Source organism: Miniopterus schreibersii (assembly GCF_964146895.1).
Source record: "Miniopterus schreibersii genome assembly, chromosome: 1".
NCBI classification, from domain to species: Eukaryota; Metazoa; Chordata; class Mammalia; order Chiroptera; family Miniopteridae; genus Miniopterus; species Miniopterus schreibersii.
This window is the reverse complement of record NC_138101.1, coordinates 193,911,706-193,925,292: the sequence shown is the minus strand read 5'-3', so window position 1 is coordinate 193,925,292 and position 13,587 is coordinate 193,911,706. Positions and strand designations below refer to the sequence as shown.

Here is a 13,587-nt window from a genome sequence, read left to right as displayed (position 1 = left end):
TACAGTTGTGAGCACGCGAAACACAGACTTTATTCTTGTATTATTATTTATTAATTACTATGTTGTTTTCTATAGGAACAACTGAACCTACTTTGCCCCACCCTATATCTAATAATCCCGACGATTGGTCTCTCATACTGTAGTGGTATATTAAGCAGTACAGGTTTTGGTGGAGCCACAGTGTAATACAGCAGTTTTCATACTTTTTTAGTCTTAGACCTATTTATGCTCTTAAAATTATTCACCCCAAAGAGCTGATGTTTATGTGGGTTATAGCAATATTTCCTGCATTAGAAATGAACACAGATTTAAAAAATATTAACTCATTTGGGAATGACAATAGTAAACCCACTGTGTTAATTTTTTGTTTGGGTTTTTTTTGGTTAATACTCATCTGAGAATATTTTTCTATTGACTTTTGAGAGGGAAGGAGGGAGGGAGGGAGGGGAGAGAGAGAAACAGCGATGAGAGAGACAGACATTGATTGGTTGCCTCCCTCAGGAGCCCCGACCGGGGCTGGGGAACCTGCAACCCAGGTATGTGCTCTTGACCGGGAATTGAACCCATGACCTTTTGGGTCATGGGCCAATGCTCTAACCACTGAGCAATACCGGCCAGGACTGTGTTAATGTATTTTTTATGAAAAATAACCATGTTCTAAAATAGAACCAATTTTGGTGAGGTGAGTGGTGTTACTTTACATTTTTGCAAATCTCTTTTCTGCCCAGTGTAATGGAAGACAGCTGGGCCCTGTACCTGCTCTGCGATCACTCTTTTGGGCTCTGTTCTGGCCGAAGCACATCAGGGACACCCAGCCTCACACAGTTATATCGGTGGGAAAGGGGGCACCTTATGGAGCCCTGAGAGGTCTGGGGGACCTCATGGTTCTGGACCCCCGTGTGTCCAGAGAACCACTAGTGTGACATGCAGTAGGCAGTGCGCCTTTGTGGCATTCGGGCTTGTGGGTGGGGTGGGGTGGTCAGAGGCCTCGATTGTAAATTTTGGTTAATGAAGCAGCAGCTTCCTCTATGATGTTGATCTTCTTTATCTGGGAAGTAAACAGTGGCCTTTGTGTCCCTTTGTGTGCCCATTTGATGGTGAACACAGCACCATTCATGGGACAACAGTCTATATGGGTCACAATTTCTACTCCCCCTCTTTCCTCAGAGTGGGCCCCACGTACTTGTCCCTCAGGTATTTAGGTGTCAATGTGTCCATCATGCCAGGAGATCCCTAAAAGACATGATATTTCTTAAGGTTTCCAGCTGTCACAGGAGCTTCACCCTACGTCTTCTGCCTCCTGCAGGACCAGAGGACATACCCGTTGGCGTCTGTGTTAACATACGGGGGTGGGGCCGTGTGAAGAGAAGCTTCTAACCCATCCAGGGTCCCAGAGCGGCCTCGTGAAGTTAGATACATTTCAAAAAGATGTGTTTCTTCACAGAGCAGGAATGTCATTGAGAAGTCAGTGCGAAAGATCGTCTCCTTGACCACGAGGTCCGACGACGAGGTGGAGAGGCTCCTGTCGGAGAGAGCGCCGCTCACGGAGCACGACTGCTACCAGGCCGCCGTGTCCCACTTCCGCACCTACTGCTTCAACTGGCACTCGGCCCTGGTGAGCCGCTGCGAGGCCCCACCCCGGGGCAGGGGACAGCGGGCGGGGGGGAAGAAGGTCCAGGCTCACGGACCATAAATGCTGGCCGAGACGCGCAATTGTCGCCGTGGATAGGAGTTTACCAGTCACAGATGTCTCAACTCCTGTTCTCTTCATACTTCGGTTCCTGCCACACCCGATCCCTCGCCCCTACCCTTCACACCAGCCGCACAGGTTTCTCTTCCTTTAATATTGTTGAAGCCAGGCCCTGGCCTGTGGAGGAGGAACCCCGTCGCTAAGACTGGGAGTGTCAGGCTGGGAGGTACCGACGGGCCTCCTCTCTGGTCAGTACTGTGATGCTCGGGTCCTCCAGGGAAGGGGTCAGCAAATTGGCCCTCAGCCTGCCCCCCAAGACCGTTCCTATAAACAAAGTTTCATTGGCACAGCCACATTCTGTTCCATCCCATTGTGCTGGCTGCTTTCGCACTGTCAGAGGTCTGAACAAACAGCCCGCAGATGAAAATATTTGCTTATCCGACCCTTTTCAGAGGAAGTGTGCCCACTCTTAAAGCTGTTCTGTAATATGGAGTCGCTGGCCTCCTGGGGCTACTTAAATTTGACTTCAATTAATTAAAAGGAAATAAAATGTAAAGCTCTGCTCCTTAGCCACACCAGCCACATTTCACATGATCCGTAGCCACACGTGACCAGCGGCTCCTGACCTGTAGGACCCTGTAGCACATTTCCCTTGTGGCCAAAGGTTCCAGTGGGCTGTGATGTGCATACCACGGTTACGTGGATACTTCCGAGGAAGGGTCCTGGCCCCTTTGGAGGTAGCTCTCCATTATTAAGAAGCTTTTATTTTTTTCATTTATTTAACAAAGTTCTTTCCCTATTTGATAACTTAAAATTTCCTATTTATTGAATGAAAACTTTCTTTTCTTTGTAATACTTATTTGCTTCTGGAATCACACAGTAAATCTCTTTTCCTTACAGGAGTTTTCAGATTCCCCTAAAGTTTTTTTCAAGATAAGCATCCCCAGTTATTTGGGTCTTAACCTGTTAGAATCCAGTGTGGCATTCACTTACCATCTGTCTCCCTCCCAGAGTGAGGTTCCAGGAAACAAAAGCCAGGTGGCCAGGGGAGGTGCTAGGTACCAGAGGGAAGCAGGGCCAGGAGGGTTCTCAACCAGGAGTCCTAACCTGGGTCTTAGAGCCCTCCTGGAGGTCTGCCAGCCCCGACAGGTGCATTTGGGGGTGTCAGGGAAAGATGGTTCATAAATCTTACCAGATTATCAAAAGGTGGGGAGGGGGGCTCATGACCCAAAAGGTCAAGAATTACTGTTTAAGATGCTTTGCCTCTGTAACCACGAGAGTGGGATATTCCCAGATTAAGAATTGATTGTACAATGAAACGATGGTGTCTGATTGTGCCTTTTGGTCTGCTTTCCTCCAGTACGAATATGCTCTGCGCCATTTGTACGTGCTGGTCAACCTCTGTGAGAAACCGTATCCAATTGACAGGTGAGTCAGCACGTGGCATTTGAAGGTCAGGGTCACTGAGAGCAGGAGGGAGCGGCACTGCTCTGCTTTCCTGCTGGTGGGCAGTTTGGCTTCTGCCTCTGCCTGTGGCAGAATCTGGAACAGCTGCACTCTCAGTGAGGATCGGGAGGCCGTGGGTCCGTCGTAAATGCCGCCTGTTCCATGTTGGGGTATGTTCGTCTCAGGTTCTCTAGAGTTGACATGGTTTACCGACTTCTTCCTGTTTCTTGCAGAATAAAATCGTCCATGGACAAGGTGTGCCTTGGTTACTACTGAAACACTGCCTTCTTGCTGCTTCTCCAAGTGTGAACACTGTCCCTGAGCGTGTGCTGATCAGAGGTGGAAGGAGCGAGAGGGCGGGCCTGGGCCGCACTCCAGGCCTTTCCCCACCTCCCGGTCTCCCACAGGCCCCGCGTGATGCTCTGAAGACTACACATGTGGCTGGGGTAGAGCTCTGTTGAGAAAGGTCTATTTGCTTTCCAAGAGGCCTTTTTGCCTATCATTTTAAGGAGCAAGAAGTGCACTTGGGCTTCTGTAGCCAGTGAAACAGTCTCTGTACTGAGGAGTTTGAAGCTGGAACCTCTTAAGTCTTCAGAAGGATTATTTTGAAGGGCAACAGAAGCCCCAAATGGAAAACTGTTTTTAGAAAATAATGTAACTTTTGATTGCTTTTTATGTTTTATTCCTCAATAATGGGCAAGTCTTAAAAAAATAAAGATTGTAACTGAAGCCGAGTATTAATTTTGGGCCAGTGACTTGCAGTTATGTCCTGGCCTCATCGCCCCCTCCCCCCCCCAGCCGCTCTGCTCGGCTCCCCTGCTCTCCTTGGACTGCAGCCTCCTGTGCCTTTTGCTTCTTGCTGTTCCTCGTGCCCTGGAGTGCCTTGCCCTCCGTCTGACACCCTCCCTCAAACCTTCAACTCCCTCTTCTCTCACCCATCAAAAGTCCTCTGTCTGCATCTTCTTGGCATCTCTTTCAGCAGCTGTCAGGGTCTGCCTGACTTGGCTTCATTTCCCTTTGCCTGGTGCCTTACACAGGGAGGTACTCAGTGGGTTAAAGACGTGTAAGAGGAACACTAACTATGGCCATGCAGCGGAATATTATGCAGCAATGAAAAGGAACAGAGCACTGATAACGTGCTGCACATTAGGCCAAGTGAAAAGCCCATCACAAAAAAGCACACATGCATGATTCCATTGTTATCTATAGAGACGGGAAGTAGGTAAGTGGTGCCAGGGCCTGGGAGGAGAGGAAATGGGGAAATAGCAACTGCTAGTGGGTATGAGGATTCCTTTGGAGTGGTGAAAATTTCTAAAATTGATGTGGTGATGATTGGGCAACTCTTGAATATAGTGAAAATCATTGAATTGTATGTGCTAAGTGGAAATTACGTGGTTTGTTAATAATGCTTCAATAAAGCTGTTTTTAAAAATAAACCATATAGCTAGATGGCTGTTTAGACAGAGCGAAAGCAAAGAAAAAAGGTAACACCTGCTAAGCGTGTCACTTATGACCACCTGGCTTCATATTGTGAAAACCTGTCCTATTTGGCAGCGATGATGCCTTTGTAAGTTTGGAGTTACGAATGGAAGGTGGGATACTGGCAGGGTTATGTCTGACAAACCCAGGGGCAATGCTGTGTTTCTAATGGGCCAATTTTTTATCAGCACAAACCTCCTTTCTCAGTAAGGTCCCCAGGGCTAATTGAGTGACTTTAGGATAAAGAACTCACTGTCCTACGGATTTGGGGAGCTCTAGGGTTCTGAGTAACAAGTACAAGATGATCGCGTATGTTTATCGCTAATGGGCAACCCCAGTGCTGGCTGATGTTCGAGGAAATGCAAATGCCGAAAAGTAGATTTTTAATGGGAGTATCTTTAAAGGCCTCCAGATACAGGTGGTAAAAGCTGTTTTTTTCTTGAACTGTTAACTACCTTTTCTATCCCGCTTCTCTGTTTGTCCTTCCTGTACGAAAAAGTATATTATGTACTTAACCAATACGGAAACCATACTGTTCATAGCTCTAAAGGGGAAAGCAGCTGTTTCATTTCTCAAATAAATGACGATTTCATGTCACAGTGCCTTGACTTTTTCTCCTCCGTGGTTTGTGGGCTCCCAGGAGAAATGGGCTCCCCATCCCTTGCCTATTAGATTTCTAATAAGGGTGACCTTTCTATGTGCATCACAGCTAGGACCAGCATTTTTTTTCTAATTGTATCTAAAAGGTACAAACACGCTCTCTGGCACATGAGAGATGTAGCACAGAAACACTCAGGCAAAGTGTGGCCATCCCTTGTCTCCCCAGAAACCTCAGTACAGCTCGGTGTTCATCATTAGAGTCCCCTTTCTACATATTTACATACCTATGTACAAATTACACTTTATTTTTTACCTTTTCATTATAAAATAAAACATCAAAAGCCCTATAAAACAAGTGTATTGCTTAGTGAATTATAAGGTGAACACCCTTGTAACTATTGCTCAGGTCAAGAAACAGAGCAAATGGAGCAGAGGTTCCACCCTGTTGGTAATCTTCCCCGGGCAGAGGTGGGAGCCCGATTCGGGCCTTAAGGGAATCTCATCACACTTCATTTGCAACAAAATGGGGTCCAAGCAGGGCAGGTGTATATGATGTTTCTCTGTGTAGAGGTTCTGATGTCGAAGGAAAGGCACAGTGGCCTTGGCTGACATACCTGGCTTGAGAGTGATCTAAAAATGACATGTCTATGCCAGGGTCCTAGGCATCACTGAAGTTTTTTTTTGTGTTTTTTTTTTAAACATGCTTTTATTGATTAGAGAGAGAGAGAAACATCAATCAGCTGCCTCCTGCATGCCCCCGACTGGGGATTGATCCTGCAACGCGGGCATGCGCCCTGACTGGGAATTGAACCAGTGACCTCCTGGTGCATGGGGACAACGCTCAGTCAAGAGCCACACTGGCCAGGCTTACGTTTTCTTAAGAGAGCCCTGATGCATTTTTTCCCAGATCAAAGTCAACAGGTTTGCTCGATAAAATGAACATTCTTATGTCCAGATTCCTTCAGCAGATCCCATGACGATGTGGACAGAACAAAAGAGGCAAGGATGTGCGAGGCGTTTTACAGTTTACAGAGATGCGACCACCAGCATCTCACTGTGCTTATTAAGAACAGCACCTTGGAGACCCAGACCTCGAGGGCCTTGGAGAAGCCTGTATCCAAACTTCCCATTCTGAAAAATACACAGGATCGAAAATACCCTGTACGTTAGCTCCCTCTCCGTGGGCAGCATGCCAACCGTCAGAGCATCAAGTGACTCGGGATGCTTTAGAAGCTGCATTTCCCAGTAAAAACCCATTTGGGTTGATGGGAGGCAGGTGTTGCAACTTAAGAGCTGATAGTTTTAAAGAGCTGCCTTCAACGACCCACGCCACATGTCCATGCACTTGCTAGATCTAAAGTCTTCCCACAGAAGCACACTTATCATTAATCATAGCGGCCGCATCATGTTCTCACAGCTGCTACTGTGGTTTCGAGCCGCGCTTGCTGTGAGAATCCCGGGAGCACGCAGAGCAGCCGGGTGCCCGGCCGCGCCCTGGAGCCCCCATTCCAGTTCGCTAGGGCGAGGCACTGGCACGAGCTCCCCAGACGGTCCCAGTGGACAGCCGGCACTGAGAGTCCCTGCTCCCACGGCTCCCGGCACACAGGACAAACCCGAGATCCCTCGCGCGGCCCACAGGCCTTACTGATCAGCCTGGGTCTCCTCTCCCTCTTCCCTGCTCCCACTCCAGACACGGGAGCCTCTGCTATTCTCAAACACACCAACCACATTCCCGTTCAGGGCGTCTGTCCTTGTCTGGGCCCCTTTCCGGATTGCTCTTCCCGTAGGCATCTGCCTGTCTTTCTCCCTTACTCCATTCAGGCCTCTGCTCAAATGCCACCTCCTCAAAGGAGCCCTCCTTGGCCACCGCGTCTAAAATGCCAGGCTTCACTCCATTTCCTTACTCGGTTTATTTTTGCTTCATACACTCACCAACACTAGACATTATATATTTTTCAGTTTATCTGGCCCATATCAGTGCCTGGAAAACAGCAGCAGCTTAATAAGGACTTTTGAATGAATAAAGAATGGGTGGGGATAGATGTAAAATAATACAAACTCTCGCATGTAGGAAGTGCTTGATAAATGTGAGTTTCCTTCCCAGCTCACATAAAGCCAGTTGCTTCCCCACGCTGCCTGTGACATACTAAAAAAACAGAGCCCCCTGCTGGAATTTTTATCTGAGCCCCAGAGAGCATAGGCGTCCACTAATTCCAGTCCCAAGAAACTTCTAGATATATAAATACTTAGCATCTACGAGGCCCTCTGATGTGCATTCACGAAAAAGTCCCAATAAGATATTTCTGACATTTACAACAGCCTGTAGGTGGCACCACATTTTCCAAAGCATGCTCTCTGCTATCCTGTGGCCAAGATGGGGGACTTCCAGACAGTGTGCTTAGTCAAAAAGAAAGTTCGAGGCAGCTGGGCTCTCCTAGAGCCGTTTGACAAAACAGCTGTGGTCATTTGCTCAGGCCCCGGTGCTACCCACTTCTCGGCTTTCATTTTTTAGAAACACGGAACAACTAAGATGACTGCCTCGTCTGGTGGCTTCTGTGGGGGGACAGCTGAGAGAACTGCCTACGGGCCACCTCTCCAGAGCCCAACCCTGTCTGAACGGTGCCCTCCCATTCTGACAGCCCCTAATATTAACCGGTCACAGCCACACCCTAATGATTTCATCTGAGCACTGAATAAATGCTTGTAAACTCCATGAGGGCAGCACTTGTCTATTTTGTATCCCCATATATTAAACCACATCTAGCACAGAGCAGGTTACTAAATAGTTGTTGAGATAATAATTGCTAGCACTTATAGAGCACTTACTGCATGCATGCCCTGTAGGAAGCCCACACACTTTACGTACATCAGTTCATAAACTTGGGTCACCAATTCATCCTGGTTTGCTCGGGACTGTCCCTGGAGCTCCCTCGGCTCCTGGCAAATGGAAACAGTTGGCGCCTGCATTAGCTCAGGCTGCCATAACAGTATAAATAACACAACAGAAATTAATTTTCTCACAGTTCTGGGGCCTGGAAGTCCAAGGTCAAGACGCCATCAGGATTGGTTTCTGGCGAGGCCTCTCGTCCTGGCTCAGCGGCTGCCTTTTCGCTGCGGCAAGAGGGGGAGGTCTCCTGTCCTTCTTAGAAGGGCACCGTCCCATCCCGAGGGCTCGCTCACTCCTGGGACGCCTGCTGGGGTCCTTAATACTTATTGGACACACATGGGTTGGAGCTTTCAGCGGCTGGGCGGGCATCCCGGCATCCCTCGTTTTATTGCACTTCACAGATGTTGCGGGTTTTATAAATTGTGGGCAAGGCCCTCCGCCAGCAATGAGGTTATGGTTCACTGTATTGCAATACTAGCTTTATTGTGGTGGTCGGGAACCAACCGCAGTTCCTCTGAGGTGTACCTGTTCTGAGAATTCTTTCCAGGCTTGTAGACCAAATCAAGCGCCTGATTAAGGCTCATCACTTACTGCAGCTGAGCCTCACTGAAGGTTGTCTTACCGAAGACCAAAATTTGGGCTGGACAGCAGGGGGCCCCAGAGAATGTCATCTCTGCCTGAAGGTACAGTTTAGGGAAGGGCTCTTGGAAACTTCTGCTGCAAACTGCAAAGCTGGCGAAACCTGTCAAAGTTCTGTGACACACGTACAGAACTTTCCTACAGAGACTGTTTTAGGGGAACCCCCTATGAAATGGAAACTTAAGGGAAACATTTTCTTGACTCAGCACTTAGGACAGGACAGTCCCCAGGCACAAAGGCCCACTGCGGGGACCAACCCTCCGACTCCCACATACATGGAAAGCTCTTGGGGCCCCACACTGGCCCCCAGAATATTTGGCCTTAAGAAGCGCAAGGCTCTTTGTTCCAGGGTCGCCAGAATAGCGACCTAGCGGATCTGACCCCGTTCCTTTTGAGTCTTTAAACACATCAGTGGAGTCTACAAGTCCCGTTAGAACAAGCCACCTTTTACATCTAATAAAAATCCTGATGGCTCTGAATCGCCAGGGGTTAGCAGGATACGGGGAAGTGAGACTGAAAGCCATCCTGGTGACACTGCAGAGGATGGAGGTAAACTCGGGTCCTTGCTGACACACCCGATTCCTGAAAGAGTCTCTCTCCTGTTTATTGCCTTTGATCAGGTTGGAGACAGCCCCTGACACACAGGGCTCTTTCTAGAAAGCCTGCAAACCCTCCAACACCACACGATGGAGAAGTGGAAGGAGAAACGCCTTTTGTCCCTCTGGAGGCTCCTGAAGAAGAGGGGTGTGGGGAGTTAGTGTTTCATGAGAATGAAGTTTCAGTTTTGTAAGACGGAAGAAGTTCTGGAGATGGGGGTGGTGACTGTTGCATGGCGATGGAAATCTCTTAATGCCATTGAACTGTACAATTAAAAATGGCTCAACGGTCAGTTTTGTTATGTATATTTTGCAATTAAAAATGAAACAATATGGCCTGCCCATCCTCTGCCTACCCATTCGGTGACCTCGCTGCCTCCCTTCCTCTGAGCACTGCCACTGGCCACTCCTCCTCGCATCCACCTCTGCCCCCCAAGCAGCTGCCCCTCCAGGTGACACACCGGCCCCTGTGTCAAGCTTCCCAGAGAATCATCATGGCCTTGGAGGGGCCAGCACCGGACTCCCACGGGCAATGGGGCCTGCGAAGCTCACAGCATGGGGAGGGTGGAACATCACAGGAGGCCCCGGCTCCTTCTAAGGCGGTAAATGTGTTTAATCTTTTCTGTTCAATCCTTTGAGAGCAGGGCTTACCGGCCTTTCTTCCCTATACACGGCCCCTCTTGCCCACCTAGGCCAGCCCTGGGGAGTCCATCCCGGGTTTCAAGCGCAGTGTCGCCTCTCTGAGGCCCTCCAGCATCCACTTGGCCCTTGGTCCCTTTACATTGCTCCCCATCACGTTTTCATTGCACAGCGTGAAAGGAGACAGTATAGCCTGGTGGTTAAGAGACAGGTCTTTCTGCTCAGACATGTATGGGTTCAAATCCTGGCTCAGCCACCTGGTCTTGGGCAAGGTACTTAAGTGGGTCATTTTTCAGTTTTCTTATCTCTAAAACAGGGGTAATAGGTCTTCCTTACTGTTATGACAGGGATGAAATTGAGTTAATCCAGAAGATTTTAGGGATCATGCAAAGAACACACACACACACACAGAGCTCTGGACTCCTGACCCCTTGCTCGGGGCCCACGGAGAAACGAGGCCTGTGCAGTTGCATCTGGGCCCTTGGTCAGCTCAGCCCTGCGAGCTGACCTTTTGAACTTTTGCCTCAGGAAAGTTCACCCAGAGCTGGGTCCCGAGACAGCTGAGGCTCATCTGACGGGATTTCTACAGACAGGTCACTTGGGATGCGGCATGGGGCAGAAAGAGAAGCCTAGAGTTGGGGGTCAGCCCTGACTTCAAGCCTCACTTTGGCTTCTAACCGGCTACGTGACCTTGGGCTAGTCAGCCACCCCGTTATGAGCTGAACTGTGTCCCTAAGTTCATGTGCTGCGGCCCTAACCACCAGTACCTTAGGATGTGACTGTTTGGAGACAGGGCCTTTAAAGAATTAATTAGGTTAAATGAGGTCATATGGTTGGGCTCCAATCCAATAGGACTGGTGTCCTTATAGGAAGAGAAGACACCAGGGGAAGGGCCATGTGAGGACAGAGAAGGCCACCGTCCATGAGCTAAGGAGGAACTGACTCTGCCGACGTCTTAATTTCAGACCCCAGCCTCCAGAGCTGTGACTGAATCCGTTTCTGTGGTCGAAGCCCTCCACCTGCGGGTTTGTTACGGCGCCGGAGCAGGCTAACTCCTCCCGCCCCTTTCTTGGCCCTACGTGTCCTCCCCTATAAATACCTCCCTCAAGGGGCTGTTGTGCAGATTAAGTAAAATGATGCAGGATAATTGCTGACTGCGCCAGGCACACCCAGGGCTCAGCACGTGTAAAGGCCCTGTCTCAGGCCTCCACCCCCGAGGCTGTCCTATCACATCTCCCTTGGGGCAGAGGCATCCAGATAGCAGGGCTTCCTCCTTTCTGGCCCCTCCTGATGATGGGTGGACCCCAGGACTGGCCTCAGGATGGTGGGCCTGGTGTACACCCTCATATACACATGTACACACACACACTTTTATAATTATTCAAAGTGTGTATATACATTTTTTTTGGACACTCTATATTTTTAATTAATGCTGAGGACACAGACACGACTGGTCCAAACCTGGTGGAGAAAGCAGCAGTATCAACAGACAACTACACTCTGATGGGATATCTCTTGTGAGAGAGATGAGCCCCGGGGCCTGTGGGAGCATGGGTGGGCAAGGTCTACCTGGCTGGTCCAAGAAATCAGAGAAGCCTTCCTGGAGGAGATGGGCTTTGAAGGATGAGTAGGAGTTTGACCAGGCAAAGACTTTAGGGAATGGTATTTCTGGGATAGGTAGCAGAAACAGGAAGGTGAGAGACTGGAAAACAATCCAGAGGTGGGAACGGTGGGAACCAAGGATAGTAAGGAGGCAGATGACCAGGCTGAGGGGCACACAGAAGCCAGGGCCGTGGAGGCTGAGGGTACACTGCAAATTCTCAAAGGACAGCACCTCAGTGGAAAGGAGGGGGTGTCCTGAACCCCACCTGGGAAGGGCGTTAGGCTGTTAATGAGCTGCCTGGCTGGCTGAGCAGAACTCCAGCCACTCAAGAAAAGGAGATGCCATTTTCAAAAGGGTTTTTATTAAACTCTCCCCACATGGTGCCTCCTGCCACAATTGCCACAGCCCTGGTGTCCACCAGGGGAAGGGCCCTGTCAGTGTTCCCGTGTGGCAGAGGCTGGGCTCGTCCATGGAGCCGTGGAGCTGACCTCGTGGTGTCACGGAGCATGTCTGGCTGCTTCTGGAGGCGCTCAAAAGCTGCGGGAGAGACTGGGGGTGCTGGTAGCTGAGGGCAGGCTCTGGTCCAGGGATCGGGGCCTCTCTCTTCAACACACGCCCTGAGATATACTCCTGAGATCCTGGGTGGCCAACACATCCCAGCGCCACCCTGGGGCGCAGGGGAGATACTCCAGATTGGGTGGACTGCGGTGGAAGGCAGAGGCTGTGTGTGAACAGGGACCAGTCTTGAGTTCTTCTTGCTGCAGCTGGCTGGAGAGTCCCTTCCCTCTCTGAACCTCAGTTTCTCTTTCTGTCTTATAAGCAAACTGGCCTCTCAGTGCTATGCCTCTCCTCCAGGAAGCACTGTGGCCACTGCTTCTTGTCATTTTCACAACTGTCTTGCCACACTGGCCTTGGCCTGCTTAGTGGGTTGCAAGCATGTATGACATATGGGCATCCATGTTGGGTGTGTGTGTGGTCAGATGTGGGGCTCCTGCATGTAGGAGGGGGTGCAGCTGAGTGTGAGCGTGGGGGTGAGCAAGTGTGACCCCAGTCCACCTGCTTCTCCGCCCAGCCTGTCCTGGTAAACACTGCCATTGAGGGGGCTGCAGTGGCCCTGGCCTCACAGGAAGTTGGGCTCCCGCACCACGAGGCAGGGCGGGTCCCCACTGCCCCCGCCGTCCAGGGGCCGGTACACGAAGTGGAAGTCGCGCTTGGGCTCGCACCGCAGCAGGTAGCCCTTGATGTGGTGCGGGAGCGCCTCGTCCGCTAGCTGGAAGCAGCGCCCGTCGACCAGCACGAAGAGCCGGTGGTCCTGGGGCTGCTCCACCTCGAACTTCTCTGCGCACTGTGCGCACAGCGCCGTGGCCAGCGTGTCCGCCCGCGACGCCAGTGTCCGTGACTGCTGCTCGGGCTCTAGGTACGACACGCAGATGAAGTCCTGCGGATTGAGACGGAGAGGGCTTGCGTCACCAAGGGGCCAAGCGGGTGTCCTGTCTCAACAACACCCTAAGGCCGGGAGCTTGGACAGGGGTGAGCAGCTGAGTGGCCTTGGACAAGACCTTTTCCCTCTCTGGGCCCCAGACTCCTCTCTGTAGAGAGGAGGGATTGTAGGAGCAGTCGGGAGGCTGAAGTCAGGGTATCTGTGGCTGACCCTGCTGTGTGACCTAAGGCAAGGCCCTTCCCTCTCTGAGCCTCACCTTTCTGACCTCACTGATGGTGAGTCAGTGGCTGTGAGCCTGCCCCCTGGTGGCTAATGCATGGGTTCGCCATCATGTATTCGTCAACCACTTCCTCACCGTATCTGAGGTCCTCCTGCACCCCAGGCGGGGGGGGGGGGGGGGGGGGGGGGGGGGGGGAGCATAAATAAAACTGGAGGCAGATTTCATCCCTTAGGGCTGGAAGAGCCTGGAGGTCGGGACAAGCTGGAGGGGGGAGGCTTGGGGTTGGAGGAGGAACTGGAGGGAAGGAAGAGGCTTGGTGGAAGGGGGCCCCCCGGGGAGCTGGGCCT

The 13,587-nt window shown here is 50.8% G+C and overlaps 2 protein-coding genes across 2 annotated transcripts in view; one reads left to right on the top strand and one right to left on the bottom strand.

Moving 5' to 3' along the window:
* LGMN (legumain) overlaps positions 1 to 5,212 on the top strand; it is a 35,140-nt gene extending 29,928 nt beyond the window's left edge. Inside the window, exons 12-14 of the mRNA XM_081135608.1 lie at positions 1,445 to 1,615; positions 3,051 to 3,118; positions 3,370 to 5,212. Of these exons, the coding sequence (XP_080991734.1) occupies positions 1,445 to 1,615; positions 3,051 to 3,118; positions 3,370 to 3,412 (282 nt within the window). The 3' untranslated portion in view covers positions 3,413 to 5,212. The remainder of the gene's footprint in view (positions 1 to 1,444; positions 1,616 to 3,050; positions 3,119 to 3,369) is intronic.
* Positions 5,213 to 11,920: 6,708 nt separating this feature from the next.
* The window catches only part of RIN3 (Ras and Rab interactor 3), a 103,969-nt gene continuing 102,302 nt past the window's right edge, over positions 11,921 to 13,587 (bottom strand). The window contains exon 10 of the mRNA XM_081152452.1: positions 11,921 to 13,017. Within this exon, the coding sequence (XP_081008578.1) occupies positions 12,700 to 13,017 (318 nt within the window). The 3' untranslated portion in view covers positions 11,921 to 12,699. The remainder of the gene's footprint in view (positions 13,018 to 13,587) is intronic.